This window comes from Phaseolus vulgaris, chromosome 4, assembly GCF_051622355.1.
Source record: "Phaseolus vulgaris cultivar YP4 chromosome 4, ASM5162235v1, whole genome shotgun sequence".
NCBI classification, from domain to species: domain Eukaryota; kingdom Viridiplantae; phylum Streptophyta; class Magnoliopsida; order Fabales; family Fabaceae; genus Phaseolus; species Phaseolus vulgaris.
The window spans coordinates 9524017-9543907 of NC_143501.1; the positions used below are offsets into that span (position 1 = coordinate 9524017).

The 19891-nt window shown below is 31.7% G+C and overlaps 2 protein-coding genes and 1 pseudogene across 3 annotated transcripts; 2 read left to right on the plus strand and 1 right to left on the minus strand.

Moving 5' to 3' along the window:
• Positions 1 to 452: 452 nt before the first annotated feature.
• On the plus strand, positions 453 to 1917 carry LOC137837148 (myb-related protein 315). Its single transcript, XM_068646025.2, has 3 exons — positions 453 to 680; positions 772 to 901; positions 1223 to 1917. The coding sequence occupies exons 1-3, from the start codon at positions 548 to 550 to the stop codon at positions 1785 to 1787; spliced, it is 828 nt and encodes a 275-aa protein (XP_068502126.2). The 5' UTR covers positions 453 to 547; the 3' UTR covers positions 1788 to 1917.
• Positions 1918 to 5880: 3963 nt separating this feature from the next.
• On the plus strand, positions 5881 to 9397 carry LOC150027884 (uncharacterized; annotated as a pseudogene).
• Positions 9398 to 11979: 2582 nt separating this feature from the next.
• Positions 11980 to 14800, minus strand: EMB2217 (Pentatricopeptide repeat (PPR) superfamily protein). Of its 2 annotated transcripts, XM_068646027.2 has the most exons (2): positions 14639 to 14776; positions 11980 to 14473 (listed from the first exon to the last, which is right to left on the minus strand). In XM_068646027.2, the coding sequence occupies exon 2, from the start codon at positions 14399 to 14401 to the stop codon at positions 12134 to 12136; it is 2268 nt and encodes a 755-aa protein (XP_068502128.1). In that variant the 5' UTR covers positions 14402 to 14473; positions 14639 to 14776; the 3' UTR covers positions 11980 to 12133. The 2 variants fall into 2 exon arrangements, with proteins under 2 accessions (XP_068502128.1, XP_068502127.1); XM_068646026.2 differs by having other exon boundaries at positions 11980 to 14800.
• Positions 14801 to 19891: the final 5091 nt, after the last annotated feature.

The window sequence follows — 19891 nt, forward strand, 5'->3', positions numbered from 1 at the left end:
TACATACTTGGTGAAGGTAAATGTATATGTATATATATATATATAGATGTAGTGAAAGATGAAAAGGGGGAATTGCCTACAACGACAAAGCTTGCCAGCCATTTGGGACCAGGGAATCCCATCAAACTCAATATTTTTATGGTGCTTACAAGGAATGCTAAGAACAAGAGATGATTTTGGCTCCAAATAATGAAAAATTGTCAACAAGGTGGACTCACACATGGTTTTTTTTTTCTTCCATTGAAAAATTTTCTGGTTGAACAGAAACTCTTCATCTTGTCTCAATAAGGGTGGTGGAGACCATCATTTTATAATGACAACCCTTCCATGCCTTTCACAGCTTTCAACTAAAGTAACTTCCATCCAATCATTTGTCACCCCTCTCAAAGGACACCATGCCTTTATTTAAAATGTCTGAATGAACTGGCAGCATCTTTGCTTCAACCTTAATTAAGCTCCTTTTTTAAGTGCCCTCCTTTTTTATGTCACATACTTGTTAACTCTCAAGGGAATAATATCTTGATTTGGCAAAAGGGTAGGTTCCATAATGGGAAGACAACCTTGTTGTGATAAGGTTGGTTTGAAGAGAGGCCCTTGGACTATTGAGGAAGATCACAAGCTTATGAATTTCATTCTCAACAATGGTATTCAATGCTGGAGAGCAGTTCCCAAGCTAGCAGGTATTTATTTTGTGAAGAAATTGTTCACATGTGACTTTCTCTTAAAGTTGTGTATTATTTGAATTGTGCATTGTTTGGCATGGTTCTGAAGGATTGTTGAGATGTGGAAAGAGCTGCAGATTGAGATGGATTAATTATCTCAGACCAGACCTCAAGAGGGGTGGATTTACTGAAGTGGAAGAGGATCAAATTATACAACTACATTCATGTTTTGGTAACAGGTATATATGTATGTTACATTTTTCTGTATTTTCTTTGCAGCAAAAATATATGGCATGGCTTTTGGACAGTGTATTGTGAAGAAGCCTTTTAAATTGCAAATGTAATTGCAATTTTATTGTGATCCTTGGTATTATAGAAAGTTACTGATAAATATGACCACAATTACAATCACAATAAGCAAGTTGGAAAACCTTAACTATGCCACCAAAATTACAATCTCTTAAAACCTTTTTTGAAATAATCCTAGGGGGGTGCTGTGGTCTAAAAGGATACCAATGGATACTATAATTTCTTCTAACACAATGAAGCTCATTTTTCAGGTGGTCTAAGATTGCTTCACATTTTCCAGGGAGGACAGACAATGAAATCAAGAATCATTGGAACACAAAAATCAAAAAGAGGTTGAAGCTCCTTGGTTTGGACCCTTTCACCCTGATGCCTATTGAGCAAAAGGAAAAGTCTGGTGCTGACAAAGTTAAGACAGACATGCAGCAAAAAAGCACTTCAAATGGATCTGACCAAGGTGTGGAGAACAACAAGTCCTTGGACATGCATGCCACAGTAGAAGAGCCAAAAACAGAAGAGAAAATGGAAGAAAGCAGGGTCAAATGGGATGATACCACTGGATTTTTTAACAATTATGAAGTGCTGTGCTCACAGTTGGATTTGGGATCATGGATGAGCCAAGAAACAAAAGCCAGCACTAGTTCTTATTGTAGTTCTTCTTTCTCACTGGATGATTCCAGCAACTTTTCTGTAGATGAATCCTCTTATCTTCAGGAGAATTCCTTGCAACAATGGGTTGAGGGTTTGGATTCCATTCTCTCATGGGATAACTTCAGTCCACTTCAGAAAGATTTTCCCTTCTTGGAAAATAGGCAATAAGCTCCATTTTTACAATCTCTGCAGCAATAAAATGCTACAAAATTTCTTGTCATGAAGAACTCCACTTTCATTCCTTCAATCCCCCAACCCCAAATGAATGATTTTGCTGATGTGATTCCATATTGTTGAATGTGAATTGGATACTTTGTCATGGTTTGCTCCTTCTCCACCACTTCTTGGATTCAACTCCTCACTAACATTCTCACTTTCTGTCACAATTCATTTCTAACTTAGAACTAGTTTATACAAAAGTTAAATTTTGAAAAGCATTATATAATATTTTTATAAATGAACTTATACACTAAATTTAATTTAGATATGAACTAATTTTACCATATCCTTGTTACATGGGTGGGGTCACAAATGAGGAGTTGATAAGATCACCACTTTTTGTTGTCTCCAATGTAACTGTTTTATTAAAGTTGTCACACACATCATTATGAAGTGTCCAAGGTTTTCCTTGTTTGGTCACTTTCTGCTGCTTGTTACAATCAATCATTTTTGTTGTTCTCCTTTGGTTCCTTTTGAGGGGAGAAAGCTTTATGCATTTAAATTTCCTTACTTGAAATCTTGTTTGGATAAGTTGATGACTTCTTCAAATTTAAAATACAGTTTTTTGGGGTTATACCACTTAACATTTGAATATATTTCATCTTTAATAATTAACATTTGAATGTGATCTTTAAATTGATGACTACTTTAATAATTGACATTTGGATGTGAAAATTTTCTATCCTTATCTCTTTATCATATGGGTTTTTATAGGATTAAAAATTATTCTTAATTTTTATGATAACCAATGTATGTTAGTTAAAAAAATTCAAAATAAAAAGGTTTTATTAGAATTTTGATTGAAAATGCGTTGAAGCTCACACTAAAAGTACATTAATGACTTTTTAGTAGTAAAAGGTTTTATTTTTATTTTTTAATCAGTATGCTTAAGATATTCAATAACGGGGCTGTTTATTTATACTATTTTAGAAAAAATATTTTTTAATAAAATAGTCATTTATTATATTTTTTAATATATTTATGTAAATTAGTTTAGAAAGTAACAAACAGAAGAAGAAAAAAATCGAGTTGTTTACGATAAAAAAAAAAGGTTCTTTCCGGTAGAAGCGAGAAATAATTTAAAAAAACATAAACACAAATCAATTTGTACTTATATAAGAATAATTTAAATTTATTTATGGGTTAAATTACTTTAATAATTATCAAAATTAACTATGAGAATCGTCTCCCATCCAAGGTTTGATTCATTGTCTACAATTTCATATTTCTTTTTTGTGACATCTTTAGAGCAATATATTTTTCTTTGACCATATTGACATCTCTCTGCAAAACATGTTTATAAATAATAAAAATACCTACCAGTTCTTATAGAGACATGACTTATAAGTCCTTAAATGTTCTTTTGAAGTAGTCTTATGGACTCTCAATAAAGGGAGAGAGTCCTCAACACCTTGTCGTTGATCTCGTATTGTCTAATGTTGGTTCCAAAAGATCTTATAATATTAAGAATAGTCTACAGCCTGGCAATCATGGATTGGACGGTCTCATTGTCCTCCATAGTGAAAATCTCGTAGTGATGTCTAAGTAGAGTTAACTTGTTTCTCTTAAACTCCTTTGATCCTTGACAAAGATAGAGTATTCCTCATCTCCTTAACACTTTGCATAGCATGGACTTTGAAATCTCTTCTTCATAAATAGCACATGTAGGAACATCTAACTCTAGAAAAGGAGAGGGGTTGAATAGAGCCTAAACTCAAAATGTGAATCTAAAGACAAAGTAAAAACAACGTCTAACTATCAAAGATAATATAGAAGTAGGCACAAATTAATATTGGTTCACCCTACCCCTTGGGCTACATCTAGTCCCCTTAAGCAAATCACTTAAGAGATTTTCACTAACAAGTTTCAATACATCTACACTAAAAATTAATCTCTCCTGAGACTAAAACCTCTTAAGATAAGAAAAAAAAACACTCTCAAAAGAGAGAGCAATCAAAGATCATTAGGCAAAGTGAAGAATTTACAATGAATAGCACATAACTCAAATTGACTAGACGCTCTATCTAGTAGATATAATATGTATAAAACAAACTTTCTTTCACATTCTCACAAACTTGTATTTCTCTTGATATTCTTGTATGTCTTGTTGTAGCTTCTTCTTCATCTTTTATCTCTTTATATAGCTTTGAAAAGATGATCGTTGAAGTTTGAATTTTTACATCGTCATTTAGGCATTAGACACTTCAAAATGAAGTTTATGCTTCGAAGATTTCTTGTGTGTCTTGAGTGTGTATTTGTTAACATTGTAGTTTGAATACTTTCTACTCTAGTATAAATTTGAACGTTGAAACTTTAATCCACTTAGCTTGAAAATTGCTTCAATTTGCACTATAGCACCTTTGTTTCATCATTAGACGCTTTATAAGGTAACTTCTACTTTCATAATATCTTGAACTTCATAATCAATTAATATCACACCGTTGGACTTTGATATGTTTCATTACTTGTAGATATTTGAACGCTAAATCTTCGCTTTGCTAGAAGCAAATTCTGCACAAATTTCATACTTCGTTTCCTGTTAGACACTATATAGAAACTTTTGATTTGATTGTACTTTGCATCTTCAGTATTGTACACAATTTCTGGAAATAATTTGACCATCATAATCAATAATAATCTTTATTAAAATGACTGGGTATCATTGAATCATATTCATTTAATTTCATAATCATAATTTGAAAAACCATTTATTCCATAAACCTAATAGTAACACATTTTCAAAAACTTTCTAAGTCTGTATAAGTTTTGAACATTGAAGTAAACCATATCTCTGTTTTTTCATAAACTTTTTCACGTTTAGCACAACATTTTTACTGGTATAATTTTAGTCGTTGAAACATAAAAATATTTAAAGAAGTTTATAATCATTATAAAAGATATATTTCATTTAAATATCATCAAGACAATTAAGATATGAAGTTTTTGAAATGCTCTGTTTTTCATTGATACTTTCAAATCAGTACATTTGATGCATTCAAATGAAATCCTTGATTCGAATAGTTAAATACTATTAATACAAAGTTCAAAATCATTTAAGTATGATTAGAATGTAGTTTAAGAGCACAACAATAGAGTTTAAAAACACCTTAACGTGATCGACCATCTAACGCATAAAAGACGAAGTGACTGTCTAATATGTTTATGATAATTGTATCGTCTAACTCGTCTTGTCCTTTGAAATCATATAGCATGATGAGCATCAAGAGACCATATAGCATGTCTCGTACAGTGAGACCATCTAGCACAATGAGATTGTCTAATAGCTTAATTAGTGTGAGATTATCTAAAAATTTAATATTGTAGAATTTAAATTTACTCCTTTCAATATAGTGACCTTCTAATGAGCTTAACTCTAAGAGAATGTCTAACGGTTTTAATACTACATAACTGTCTATCATGTTTAATCTTAATAGATTGTTTAATGTGTTTATGTCTAAGTCTGCACATGAAATAACTTTGTCAAAAATCTTAACACATTTATAGTGTTTGTTATCATCAAAACTCAAACTCTATTATCATGATATTGTCAAATGGGTATTAGATCGTCTAACTGATACTAGACCGTCTAGCGTCTTAACAACACATATAAGAATATGTCTAACTTTGGCATTCAACTAATATTTTTAGATTGTGTTTTTCACTTTTAAAGGAAGTAGAAGGAGTAGTATGGTGTACATTTTTATGAAACATTAATTATTTGTTAGTTATTCTTATTCTTTTAAATTACAATTTAAAATATATTATTGTAGTTGTTTATTTTTGTTATTTTTTTTTACTTTTTATATAAAATTATTTAAGTATTTGTTTTACTTTATTATATAAGATTGTTTAAGTATATGTTTATATAAAAAAAATTATTTTTTTATATATAGTTGTTTTTGTATTTTTGGTTCTTTTTTTTCTAAAAAAATAAGTTTTCCAAGGATTCTGTTTATTTTTGAAAAAAAATCAATTGTTGATTGTTTTGACTTTTTTGGTAGAGGTAATGAGCCAGAAAAAGCGAAAGAAATAAACAAATATTACGTGAAATCACTGTGAGAGTGTTTCCCCTCATAGACTTCTAGTCAAATGTAAGTATTGTTCACACACTTGTTGGGGTGGTGTTGCAAGAATGAAACATCATCTTCTTGGAATAAAGGAAAATGGCATTGCATGTACATTTGTTCCACATAATATCAAAGACATGTTTATAAAGTTATTACAAGATAAAGAAAAAAAAATTAAAGAAGCAAATCGTCAAGATTGTTTTGAAGAAATTGATATCCAAGATAGTAATAAAAAGGGGACATTGGAGTCATTTTTAAGGAAGGGGAAACAAGGAGTTATAAAGCAAAAAATCATAAATGAAGTGTTTAAAGACATATAATGGGTGATTTAGACATTTTCAAAAGCATATATGGTAATGTTTTACCATTTAATTTGGTAAGAAACTCCTTATTTGTTCAAATGTTAAATTTTTTTGTTGGATATGGAAAAGGTTTAAAGTCTCCTACTTATCATGAAGTTAGAGTGTCTTATTTGAAAAAGACAATTGATAATATCCAAGCTAGTTTGGAGAAATATACGGTTGAATGAGAGAAATGTGGTTGTACTTTGATGTGTGATGGTTGGACAGATGAAAAAGAAAGGTCTCTTACCAACATTTTGGTGAATAGTCCAAGTGGAACAATTTTCTTAAAATTTAATTAATACTAGTAATGTGATCAAGGATGTCAAACAAGTGTTTGAACTATTAAATTTTGTGATAGAAGAAATTGGGGAGAATTGTTAGAATGTGTGGCCAAAACAAGAGAGGGGGATGAATTGTTTTCACAAGATTTTCGCAAAGTTTGGAAGTAAAGCGAAAAGTTTTGAAAAATCAGCCAATTGATTTTCTGTTATAAAAGTTCAGTTTTATAGTTCTTTACAGAAATTCAACCGATTGTTTTCTCGAAACAACAGGTTGTTTATACCAGTAGAGAAAGAACAGTGTTAAAAACAATGTATAAGAGAAAGGATAGAGAGATTCACACAAAGAGGTTTATACTGATTCGATCTTAACCAAGAGCTACATTCAGTGCTCAGCTAACCACTGAGAATTCACTAAGTAATCAAAGAAATATTACAAACACACACCAAGAGTGATGATCTTGAAGCCCTCAAGAACACACATCACTCATTGGCAACACCATAGTTTTCATAAACCCTTTCTGAAACTGCCTTACACATATTACACAAAAATATAGTGCTCAAATGAAGGAAATAAACTACACATGGGCTTTACAAAGCAGTAATACATAAGTATTGAAAACCCAATCGTATATAACACACAAGTGATGATCCAAAGCTCTTGATTTTCTTGAAAACGTTTTTATAAGCTCTCTATCTTAGGTTCTTTAAAAGATCATAAAACAATCTTTATATAGACTCAGGGAAGTAGTTAAAATTGTTAGATCATAAATCAAAAGTACTTGGAATCATTTAAAAACAGTTTCAAACTCTTAACAAAATTTTGTTATAAAAACAACATATTGTTTTCCAAAACAACAGATTGAAATAAGTTTTCTGTTAAGGATTTCAAATAAAACAACCAGTTGTTTTATCGAAATAACCGGTTGTTTCAGTTTGGCAGCAAAAACAAAATAAAGAAAAGTTTTTCCAAAACATTTTGAAAACCACCAAGTGTCAAACAACCAGTTGTTTCGACAATTCAACAGGTTGAAAAACTTGTTTTAGTCTCAATACTTTTGAGTAACAACTTTTTCAACTGGTTTATTTGAAAAATAATTGACTAAAATTTCTCATCTTTTTAGAAAACATTTCTTTCAAAAGAGAGAAATATTCAAGTGAGTTTGGATCAATACAATGTGTGAATTAACAAGTCAAAAACTACTAAACCACACACACAGGGCAACAGGTTCTTCAAGTCTTCTACACAAATTTGGAGGCATCAAAGCATATTGTTCAACAAGGATAATGTTGTGCAAGTTGTGACTGATGGTGCTTCTAATTTTGTGGCAACAACAAAATATTATAGAGAAGAGAACAAAATTATTTTGGTCTCTTTGTTAATCTCATTGTCTTAACTTAATTCTTGAAGACATTGGTGAGCTTTGAGTATTTTATAATATCGTTGCAAATGCTAAAAAGGTCACAACTTTCATTTACAAGCCCAGAGGAGTCCTAAACTTGTATATAAATTATTCAAAAAGGAAAAGAATTAGTTTGCAACTGTTTTTCTTACCCTACAATGCATAGCACAATAGAAAAATGTTCTTCGAGCTATGTTTGTTTCACAAGAATGGAGAACAAGTAATCAAACTAGTAAAAATGAAGGTAAACAAGTGGTGAACATTGTTTTATGTGATGATAGATTCTGGAAATTCATCCAATATTGTTTAAAATGTGTAACTCCACTTGTGAAAATGTTAAGGCTTTTATATGGAGATGCAAAACCTATTATGCCATATATCTATGAAGTTATGGATAAAGCTAAAGAACAAATAGCCACAAATTTCAAAAATCAAGACTCTTGATACAAAAAGGTGTGAAAAACAATTGATACTCATTGGAACTTGATATTACAAAAGTCTCTTCATATTGTTGCTTACTACCTTAATTCTAAGTAAGTAACTATTATTAAATTATACCTTAATCATTATTGCAAATTAATAATAATTTTTATTTCAATAATTTTTTCTTTAAATCAGATTTCTTTATGACAAAAATTTTATTGTGGATTGTGAAGTTTTATATGAGACCATTGAAAAAATAATCCCATATAGAAGGATTGGATTTCAACTTTATCAACAACTTTACATATTCAAAAAAACACAAGGATTGTTGAGAAGAAGCATGTCAATAGCTACTAGGGATAAGAAGCATCCTAGTAAAACATTTAATTAATTTTAATAGTTTCATAAAAAGCATAACAGTCTCTCTTTGGTGAGAAGGTTATGAAGGAAAGGGTAAAGAGCTACAAAATCTAGCAATAAGGGTTTTGAGTCTCACTTATAGTGCTATTGGGTACGAAAGAAATTTCAGCATATTTGATCAAGTACATACTAAAAGAAGAAATCGCTTAAAACAACAAAGATCAAATGTTCTTGTTTTTATTAAGTATAACCTTAAACTTAAGATGAGACAAAAGGTTATAGAGAAAAAAAATGATACTTATGATCACATATGTTTATATGATATTGAATTACATGATGAATGGATTACTGAAAAGGAGGATTCTTGTCTACCAAATGATTTTTCATGGATGAATATACATGAATCTTTTACTCTTGAAGAAGGAGCTCCAAGTAAGAAAAGGAAGAGATGTCTTTGTTTAAACTATAAAACTTGTGTAATTAAAATAATCATAAATGTTATAATACTTATAATAAGTTATTTTATTTCTCTAATAGGTGCAAGCAAATGATAATGAAATTGAAGGTATGGTTAAAGATGTGGAGGAAGGGGATAAAAATGAGTTAGAAGAGAATGTTATATCAAAGGAAGATGATTATCTAAGTGACATGAATGAAAACATAAAATTAAGATGTAAAATTTAAATATAAAAAATAGTATTTTTCATTTTATTATTATATTTTGATTTTGTGAATTTAACATATTAATTTCATTTTCATATATGATATTTCTAATGCGTTTTTCATGTCACTTATTCTTATTTAAAAATATCATATTTTATTTATGATGTATCTCATCATTCATAATAAGATCCAATTCACAACTAAAAAAAATCAAAAAATAAAATATTCTCGATTTAAGATTCGATAAGCATGGTGCAACTCTACATAGTGCAGAAATCATTCTCTAGTGTTTTATTACATTCAGTTTGACAATAAGATTGTGACATTATGACCAGCAAGAAACCATCCTTGTCTAACCAAAAACATTTGTAAAATGTAATATTATTTAATCAATTATATCAGAATGCAAGCTTAATATACCATTTAACTGAAGATTTATAAACTAGTGGTAACTAGATTCAGAAGTGACATTTGTGTCTAGATTTATTGCTAAAATAGGATATCGTGTCAAAGGACTCATGCAAAATGCCTTTGCTTGGTCTGACATAACTCTCCATGGTACAGGCACAATAATAACATACTATCTGTTCATATTGTTACTTAATCTCTGATTTCCAGGTTTAGAGCTTCCAATCTTTCACCTCAATATCATTAATATAAATTTCAATTAGGTGATTTCTTCTGCTAAATAATGTTTGAAGGAAAGGTACTTTCAATTCCATAGCTTTTTTCTAAAGTTTCTCTCCAAAAAGGGAAATGCAATAGATAAGTAGAGTCTTACGATAGAGAAGAGAGGAAAAAGAATGAAAGAAAATCTAGAGAGGGAGAAAAAATGGGGGATGTAAAAACAAGGCTAATACTTCCTCAATGATAACAATTAAATAAACCAGAAAGATGAGAGTGTACACAATAACAAATCCTAATTTCACCAAGATGGAAAACTCTAATTTTACATGTATGTAGCGTAATCATGACAAACCACACTGAAAGAATAACCACACATTCAAAGTTCATATTCCAAATTCTTAAATAGTACACACCTCCTGACTATGGCATCAGCTTTCAGAACTCATGAAAAGGTGTTCACGATTCTATAACATTGGACTAACAATAACATCTCAAATAACAGTTACTGACCATAGACATTAAAAGTTTTTACAGTGAACCACTCCATTATTCCAGAAGAAACTGCTAAAAGATTGGTTTCTTAAACCACTCCATGACAGTAAGAACTTTATTACTTCACTCAATATTTGTGCAATCACAACCTTTAGACTTGCTTAGCTCCAATAACCAATTTTATCCATCTTGGCACAGTACCATAATTTAGCATTTGTTTTCTTCAAAACATATCTTTTGTACGGTGCATCATATCAGCACATATCAATTATCAGCAAAGCATCCAACCAAGAAAATGCAACTTTATAAAACATTACATGAACTTTGAATGTTAACACTAAAGAATCCCACTATATTCTTTAGGGTTCAAGGCCTGACAATGGAGAACAAAAAAGCACTTTGAAAAGTTCAGGCCATTAACAAATCCCACAGTATGTATTTAAGATTGCAGAAGCACCAAAACAAACTTGTTTTAGAGGTTCCGCTGGATTCCTTATTGGAATGTACACTTGGTGAAGTCATGAAGCATAAACTAAAATACTATCACTAATGGAATATGGGACGTAAGTTACAGAGATATATCCACTTTAAAGAAATACACTTTAGATTAGTAGAGAATAAGGAGGCACAAGGAAGTAATCCACAGCTAGAGTGCTCATTCAACTATTACTGTTTTTGAACAAAGGATCCCAAAAGCTAAAAGAAGACATAAATGTTATTCAGAATTATAGAGAGTTTATCAAAATCAGCATTGCTTCTTTGTGACGATTATTTACTCTAGGGAAATATATCAAAGAATTAAATTCAGAACAACTAACTATAACATTAGGGGCAATAATGTGCTGCTCCATTTACTGAAGAGATAATTTTGTGATGTTTTATTACAGCAGCTTGATAATAAGACCAAAACATTCTGGCCAGCGAGTCCACATGAAAATATGTGTAATATTATTTTAAAAATCAAATGCAATTCTAATAAACGAGTTAATTCTAAACAGATTTATAAACTAGTGTACAAGATTCTATAGTGACATGCATAACTAGATTATTTGCCAAAATAATATTGACAAAGGATTCATGCAAAATACCTTAGCTTGGTCAGTTAAATGTAACTTTCCAAGTAAAAGGCACAATAATAATGTTCTGTCGGTTCACATTGTAGCTAGCCCTCTCTGATTTCTAGTTTCTGATCTTTTATCTGTAATTTTACTATCATTAATGTAATTTCCTACTCAGTGGTTTCTTCTGCTAAATGATGTTTGAGTGGAGAGAAGTTTCAAATTTTATAGTTTATTTCTAAAACAGCTTCTTTTATCAGCATTTCTAAATGGTGTCATTCTTTTGCATGGAGTAGAGTCTTACCACAGCAAAAAGTGGAAAAAGAATGAAGGAAAATTTAGAGAGCAAATAGAATGGGAGAAGTCAAAAATTTGCATATATGAATACCTTAATCATGAGATAGTATATGCATCTACTTCAAAAGGTGAAAAATGTGAATCTTCAACAGAGTTATATTCCAAATTCTTAAATAGTACATGTCTTTTTAAGCATCACTTTTCAGACTGTGCAGCACTCTACGACATTGGACTAACAATAAAACTTTAAACGCCAGTTACTAACCATAGATGTCAAAACTGTTTACATTTCCCTGACTGCAATGAGAGGCTTAGGAGGAGATAGAGATCGAACTTCAGGTGCAGAACTAGGGAAAAGTATGTTTAGCCTGTGCATTAGAATATCAGACCTAGAAGGAATTTCATTCAGAAGAAACTGCTGAACAATTGGTTTCTTAAACCACTCCATGACTGAATCTCCTGAAGCCCTAAGAACCACTTTACTCACCTCAAAAGGAGACTCTACTGAGCTAAACATTTGTGCAATCACAATCTTTAAAGTTGCTCCGGTAACCAATTTTATCCGTCTTGGCACAATGCCATAATATAGCATGCGCTTTCTGAATCTATGAAGAGTATGAACTACTGCAATAAGAGCAGCTCCAACTGACAAGTTTCTAACATCAAGGGACCAAGCAATGTGCTGATCAAACACTATAGCCTTTGGGAAAAGTTTATTCTCATAAGCAACCTTCCAAACACATCGAGCTCGATTTATCTGCCCCATAAGAACTAGGTAATTGAGAAGAACATTGACAAAGTACTTAGCAGCACCCTCCTCCAATTCGTAATCAACACCTTGAAAGAATTCTCGGACGAAAGATAACACCGGCTGTCCCCTATGTTCTGGGCCTGTGAAAAGTCCACACATAAATGTGTGTGCCTTATGCTTTGTAGCACTGAGGATAGACATCAAATGCCTCTCATTTTTCTCTTCCTGGCACCTGACAAGATGAGCTAAAATGGAGGTGTAGAGTATCAAATCAACTTTGGCAGCAGAGTTAACATATGTTTCCAGAAGAGGCTTGGCTGATTCATACAACCCACTCTTCATGCATGACTCAAACAACTGCCTGATAATAAAATTATTGGTTCTGATCCCAGATGAACCCATGAAACGCAACCAACTCAAAGCAAGATCAACCGAACCTTCCTTAATATACACCATCAAAACGTCACTGGCTGTCACATCTACAGAATACCCCATGGTCTTCATTTCAAGTAGAATTTTAGCAGCCACATCCACCAGCTTCTTATTAGCTAGTAGAGTTAAAAGCACGGTATAAGTACTTAGGCCAGGCCTTAAACCTGCATTAGTCATTGAATTGTACAGTTTCATGGCAGGATCAATTAGTCCAGCAGCAGCATGCATTTCCAAGAGACAAGAATATGTAGATGGGGTGGGTAGAAACCCTGCTTTTTCCATATCTAAAAACGTAGACATGGCAATGTCAAGCTTCCCTGATTTTGCATGGGATTCAATGACCAAAGTATACAAACCAAAGTTAGGCCTATACCCTGCCATCCTCATCTCATCCCAAAGCCTTAGAGCCGTTTCTAACTTCCCAGACTTCACATAAGACTCAATCAAAGAAACATATATAGTAGGGGGTGGCTTGTAGCCATAACCTCGCATCTCCATGTAAATCTTCATTGCACTCTCCAACCTGCCCGCCTTCCCCATAGAGTCAACAAGCGACACAAAGACGTTCAAACCAGGCCTAAAATCTCTTCCTTTCATTTCTTGGAAGAGTTTGAAAGCAGCATCAAGACGCCCTGACTTTGCCAAGTTCGGGATCATCAATTCATATGTCGAACCATCCAACAAACACCCAACTTTCTCCATGCTCTCATACATTTCAAATGCCTTGTAAGGCAAACCCTTATTCAAAAACAAAGTAATGAGCGAATTATACGTCTCAGTATCAACTTTACAACCAGCATCCACTATTTTCTTGAAGCAGCAAAACGACACCTCCAACTTCTCCGCCTTAGCCAAGTACCGAATCACCCTATTACACGCCGCAAACAAGGAAACCCCATCAGCCGAATCACCAACCATCTCATCAAACAACAACTGAATCCCCTCAAAATCCCTCTTTTGATTCAGCGCATCAAACAACATGACATAACAGTCATCACTTGTAGCATACCAAGCCTGCCTCTTGGCCCACCTAAACAAACTCAAACAAGCATCAGCATCGCCAACAACCTTCAACGCTTGAGCAATGTGAGTCATGTTGGGAACAAACTGTAGCTTGTCCAATTGGGTCTCCAATTCTGGCCCCCACTTCCACCTCTTCACAACCTCAACAATTTTTGCCACAGCCAGGGCATTCACAAAGGGCTTCTTCACCTCACCCACCATCACATGATCATCAAGACCAGGCTCCACAGACCTCACACCCTTACCCTTGTAAATAACACCACCCGATTCATCTAAGTACTCAATTTCCTCAGTCCACTTCCCGGACCCACCACTGTCCTGGCAGTAACATCTCATGACTCTCATCCCCACAAGGTTTGAGCCATTGCAGAAACGTGGGGTGGAGGGAAATCTCGATGAAGAGGCCAAAAACGTTAACTTTCGGGTAAAGGGTGGTGCAGAAACAGAGGAGCGAGCGCGAGAGAGAAGAGAGAATTCATGGGTGAGTTTGAAGATATTGGTAGCAGAAGAAAGCAATTGGCGATTATAAATCATTGATGAATGTGAAGAAGCGAAATATAAGGAACGAAATGAAATACTTACACCGTTTATGTTCCTGTTCAAGCAAAAAGGTTGTAGTTTGGGAGGTTCCACACCGCTTAAACCCTGAAATGCGTTTCCTACAGTGTCAGCGACACTTCAACCCAAGGTGGTCTCTCTCTCCATTCTCAGTTTTAACTTAGATGTTTCATTTGGAAATTTTGTCACTTTAAAGTTTTCATTCGTGATTTCCATTTTTTTTTAACTTTAATCCTAAAAATCTCAAATTTTAGTTTAATTTTTAATTTTATATTACTCATTATGGTTTTATTACTATCAAGAAATAATTTAATTAATTAAAATAAGGATTAAAGATTTATAAAATTGTACACTTGATAAAAAAATGCGGAATTTTGTAAAATATTAACCTAAAAATTCACATGTTAAAAATTAAAATAAAATAAAATTTATCTCATATATATATTAAACCGGTTAGAATGAACAAGTGTATAATAGGGTTTATGTTGGACTTGATAACTATTGAATTTATTGAGATTAAAAATTAGATGATAATGATTCATTATCATAAACTTTTTCATCTGATGATTATAACTATATATTTTACTACATATCTTCTGGAAGATTACTTATTATAACCAAGTTACAACATGGGTATTATTTGGTATTCAACTACTCATGGCTAAAATTAATCCAAGTATTATTTGGAACTCAATTATTCTTAGCTAACTTAAGTATTTTCTGGAATGTAGTCACTCTTGGATAATAACCTAAGTATTTTCTGCAACGCAATCATTTATAATTAAAAATCCAAAGTATTTTTTTTGGATAGCAGTCACTCCTTATTAAAACCAAGAATTCTCTAGTAGTCACTCCTGGAAAAAATAACAAGGTTTGTAAAAAGGTGTGATCTAAATAATCACATGTTTGCTCACTAGATATAGGATCAACATCTTTCAATGTATGCAAAGGATAAACCCTCTTCTAGATTCCTAATGAACATAACATAGTCCTTTCACACAAAATGATTTTAACTTATATTTCAGCAACGTTCAATGTTGGACTTGAAGAGTAGACCCAAGCCTGAAGAGAAATTGTTTTGATGATGATGTTTGAAGATGTTGATCTTAAAAGATGTATTTAGTCTTTTAGCTTTCATTGTTTGTGTTTGAGAGTATATCACACAAGGTGCATACAAGGTTTTTAGTCAGAACACAAACAATACTAAAAATAATAAAAAAGAAAAGTTGTTTTGAAAAGTTAAAATCATGTTAAAAAAGTTTTATGGCTTTGTTAATTGATTAAGGTTTTGAATAATCGATTATATTGTTCTTGATGAAGTTAAGACCAGATTAATCGATTATCTATTTCAATAATCAATTAAAACAGAGAGTTGGGAAAATATGTTTCAAGAAAACAATCGATTAAATTGTTCAATAATCAATTAAACATGTTAAATGTTGTTTTTAAAATTAATTGAAAAGTATAAATAATCGATTAACATGTGTCATAATCAATTAAAATAGAAAATTTTGTAACTGATTTTCAAGTTTTACTTAGAATGATAGATTACCAATTTGAAATAATTGATTAAATGCATCATACTTTGCTTGTAATAAATGTTTTATGAACTCTATAAATATAGTTTTGGTATCAGTCTTTTATACAACTAATACCACTACAAAAAGATAATTTAATTAAGATCATTTGAGATATTTTCAAACTTTCAAAGATTTCAAAATTTAAAATAAAGGGTTGTGTTGTGTTGTGTTGAAACTTTGTGTATTGCTTTTGTTGTGAAGTTTTATACATTATTTTCTTATTTTAAACTTTTTGGAGTGTTCCAATGTATGTCCACTTATGTAATCAAGAGTTGATTAGGTTGATATCCTCTTGAGCGTGTTCAAGAGTTGATCTAGTTTTCTTTTTACTTTCTTGAGTTTGTAATTAAGTTGCTTGTGTGAGTGCTTGTACAAAGTTTTGAAGATAGTGAAATTTAGTTATTCTAAGGTTGAATAACTGAAACTAAATATAGGATCATTTGTGATATGAACCAATATAATTTTTGTGTGCAATCTTTCTCTTTTTTTTATATTGTTATTAACCAATCTTTTATTAATCTTGATTTCCAAATTAATTGGATTTAGTTTTTCTAATTGAAAGTGTTTTAAAATATTTTAAAGAAAGGGAAAATCACTTGAAAAAGTTTTAAAACTAATTCACGTCTATCATGATTTAGCCAAGCCACTCATTCTTTTATAGCATTCAACACTTAGCAATTTGTTATCTTTTCTTCATCTTCTTGAAAGGGTGGCTTTATATAGAGATTGTTAGAAATTCATTGCACATCTTTATCTGGCTATTGAAAGCTTCAAACTCATATATCACATCTTCTTGCATCCAAGGAGAGAGAGTGTAGAAATGCATTAAATGCACCCAATGCAACATTAAATGTTAATCTCCTTTTCAAGTAACATCCCGATAGTTGGTAGTACTTATTAAAACTAGGTCAGGGGACTTTTTACTCAAATCGGAGTAACATTGGAGACCTACACGACAGATAACTAGACCAAAGTTAACATATGTTTGTGTCAAGATGGTGGTTGTTGAAATAAAGTAAAGTTAGCTCGTACCATAAACAATCTTGATGTTTATCATCTTGTATCCTTTTTAGGATGTTACCCTCTTTTAGTGACCAAAACTTTTGATATTTTATATCACATCCTTTGTTTAAACAAAGTTGTTTAGCTAGGAGTAATTGTGCTCCAAAGAATATTTGGTCTTAGCTAGGAGTGGTTGTGTTTCAAATAACACTTGGTCTTAACTAGTTGCATTCTAAACAATACTTTGTGCTTAACCAGATGTTTTGTGGTCCAAATAATATTCGATGTTTACCCAAAAGTGGTTAAGTCCAAATAATACTTGTCTTATATCTTGCAATGTTAGTTTGCTAGTTCGTGTTGATCAAGAACTTGACGTATTATGGGTTTTCAAACGGACGAATATAAAAGATACTTTGCGTAAATATCTCTTATCTTTTTAAATTGCATTTTATTAATCTGCATCCAACCTAAGGGGGAGAGTTTTGTGAAAACAAGTGTTAACAAGCCTTTTTGATAATACATCTTATTGATAACGGTCATATTTCAATAATATTTCATATTAAAATACATGTACTTATGGATATTTATTGATAAACTAACTTTAATTTATCCCCTAATTTATGAGTTTAAACTTTTTTACTTGTTTTGTGATTATAATATGAATAAGAACGATTTATTCTCAAATTTGTGTTAATTTCAGGATTTTAGGGGAAAATGGAGATGAAAGGGCTAAAGGAGAATGTCCAAGATAAAAAGGGAAAGCTGGAACGCTTCCACACTCGCACAAACTTGCCTAAGCCAGAAGCTTTCATGAGGAACTCACCCAAGTGAGATCAATCTCGCCCAAGAGAGACCACTCCAGAGAGGTTGTGTTTTTCCTTGTCTAACTTGCCCAGGTGAGCCTAATCACGCCCAGGCGAGAAGTCACTTAGCCTAAGACCAACTAGGTTAAATATGATGCGTGAGACACAACCCTAAACATCATTGTGAGAATAGAAGGTGATAGAAAACCCTAGAGGAGGCAACCATCAAGGAGAAACATCCTGGATCTTCTTTTCTTGTTTTCCATGCTTGTAATGGCCAACATGAGTGGCTAATTCTACCATTTGAGATTGAGAGTAATTTGTTCAAACTCTTATGCATTGATGTGATATTAAAATATAATATTTATTCTTGATTGATGATTGTATTTTCATTTTATTTGTAATGCTTGTTTATCATGATTTTGATCCTTAGATTTGACTGAAAAATATCTCTAAGTTTCTGACCTAAATAATAATGCTTAACCTATTTGAATGCTATAAATAGATTTGAAATGTTAATTGCTATAAACATATAATCGTAAGGATAAAGAGTTTTTATAAATATGCGATAAATCGATATTTAGGAAATTATCTTAATAAATTTATATGTGAGAAATCAATATGAATGAATTTTATATAGGCATCAATATCAATCAAAGGATATAATATTATTATGCTTTTTAAAATGCAAAAAGAGTGATGGATTTTAGATTTTCCACATGTTATGTGTTCCTCTTTTATCTTAATTTGATCATTTGGTAAGTGGGAAAGTTTTTTGAAAGTGTTTTAAGAGTCCTTTGTGACTTTTAGTTACATTTTAATAAATTAAATTATGTTTTAATCTCTTAAATATTTTTATATTTGTAGAAAAATAATGAAGAACATTCTAATCAATTCAAATGCATTGAGCTAAAATGATTTTATTTCTCTTCTTTTTTTAATCAGTTATTCTAACTCAAACAATATTTTCATTGACTAAGGAGGTTGAAATAAACAAATGCCTAAATACATTATTTTATGTTATTACATACATACATGTAACATGATATAAATTTAATTTGCTACATAGTCTTCTTTTCACCAAATTAGACTCATGAATTCTCACGATTATGTAATAGACCAATCCATCTTGAGATTCTATGTTTAATAGAGTGTTATCAATATTATGAAGGAATGCTTAAAGAAAAAAATATTTTTTATATACCAAATTGAGTATAATAGAAAATGTTATGAACTCAAGTTCGTTAAGATGACATTAGGGTCAATCACCGCATCCGAGGTATTATCCGCTTTGGAGCTCGAAGTTCCATTACGGTTTTGTTCTTAAACTGTCATTGACCTAAGCGATTTGGGACTATTATTGGACGTACAAGAACAAGTCCCTCAATCAAAGGCTAAAGGAACGAGTTTTCGATTCCCACAGACAATACCAATGTTTTGACATCAAGTTTGTTGAGATGACATCACTAACCATGTAGTCATGAGTTCAAGTCCCACAGTGGATGCCAAATGTTCTTATCGAAAATCGTCTTAGAGTGATTTTGAGGTGGAATTGAGATAACTCCTCTTGCGATTCAGCTTCCCAAGTGAATTCAGAATGATTCTCCTAGGGATCGAACTTGGATTCAGCGTTGTCGGATCGTCAGAAGAGGGTGTGGTCTATATGCAAAGATTATCCGATGTCAAAATAAAAAATATATTGAAAATATTTAATGTAAGAGATCTGTATACTTTATTGATTGTAACATTTTATATGGGATTGTAACATTTTATAGGAGATTTAGGTTTAGTCTCTTTGATATCAACAAAATAGATTTATGAGTTATTATTAGCATTGATGGTAAAGGACAACCGTAGAACCGAATTATGGTCCGAATTATGATAATAATTCT

Bases quoted from the DNA above. Each gene is read 5' to 3' on its own strand.
- EMB2217 (XM_068646026.2), bottom strand. From the start codon at position 14,590: ATGATTTATAATCGCCAATTGCTTTCTTCTGCTACCAATATCTTCAAA.
- LOC137837148 (XM_068646025.2), top strand. From the start codon at position 548: ATGGGAAGACAACCTTGTTGTGATAAGGTTGGTTTGAAGAGAGGCCCT. The intron at 681-771 runs GTATTTATTTTG...ATGGTTCTGAAG, and splicing joins AGCAGTTCCCAAGCTAGCAG to GATTGTTGAGATGTGGAAAG. The intron at 902-1,222 runs GTATATATGTAT...CTCATTTTTCAG, and splicing joins CATTCATGTTTTGGTAACAG to GTGGTCTAAGATTGCTTCAC.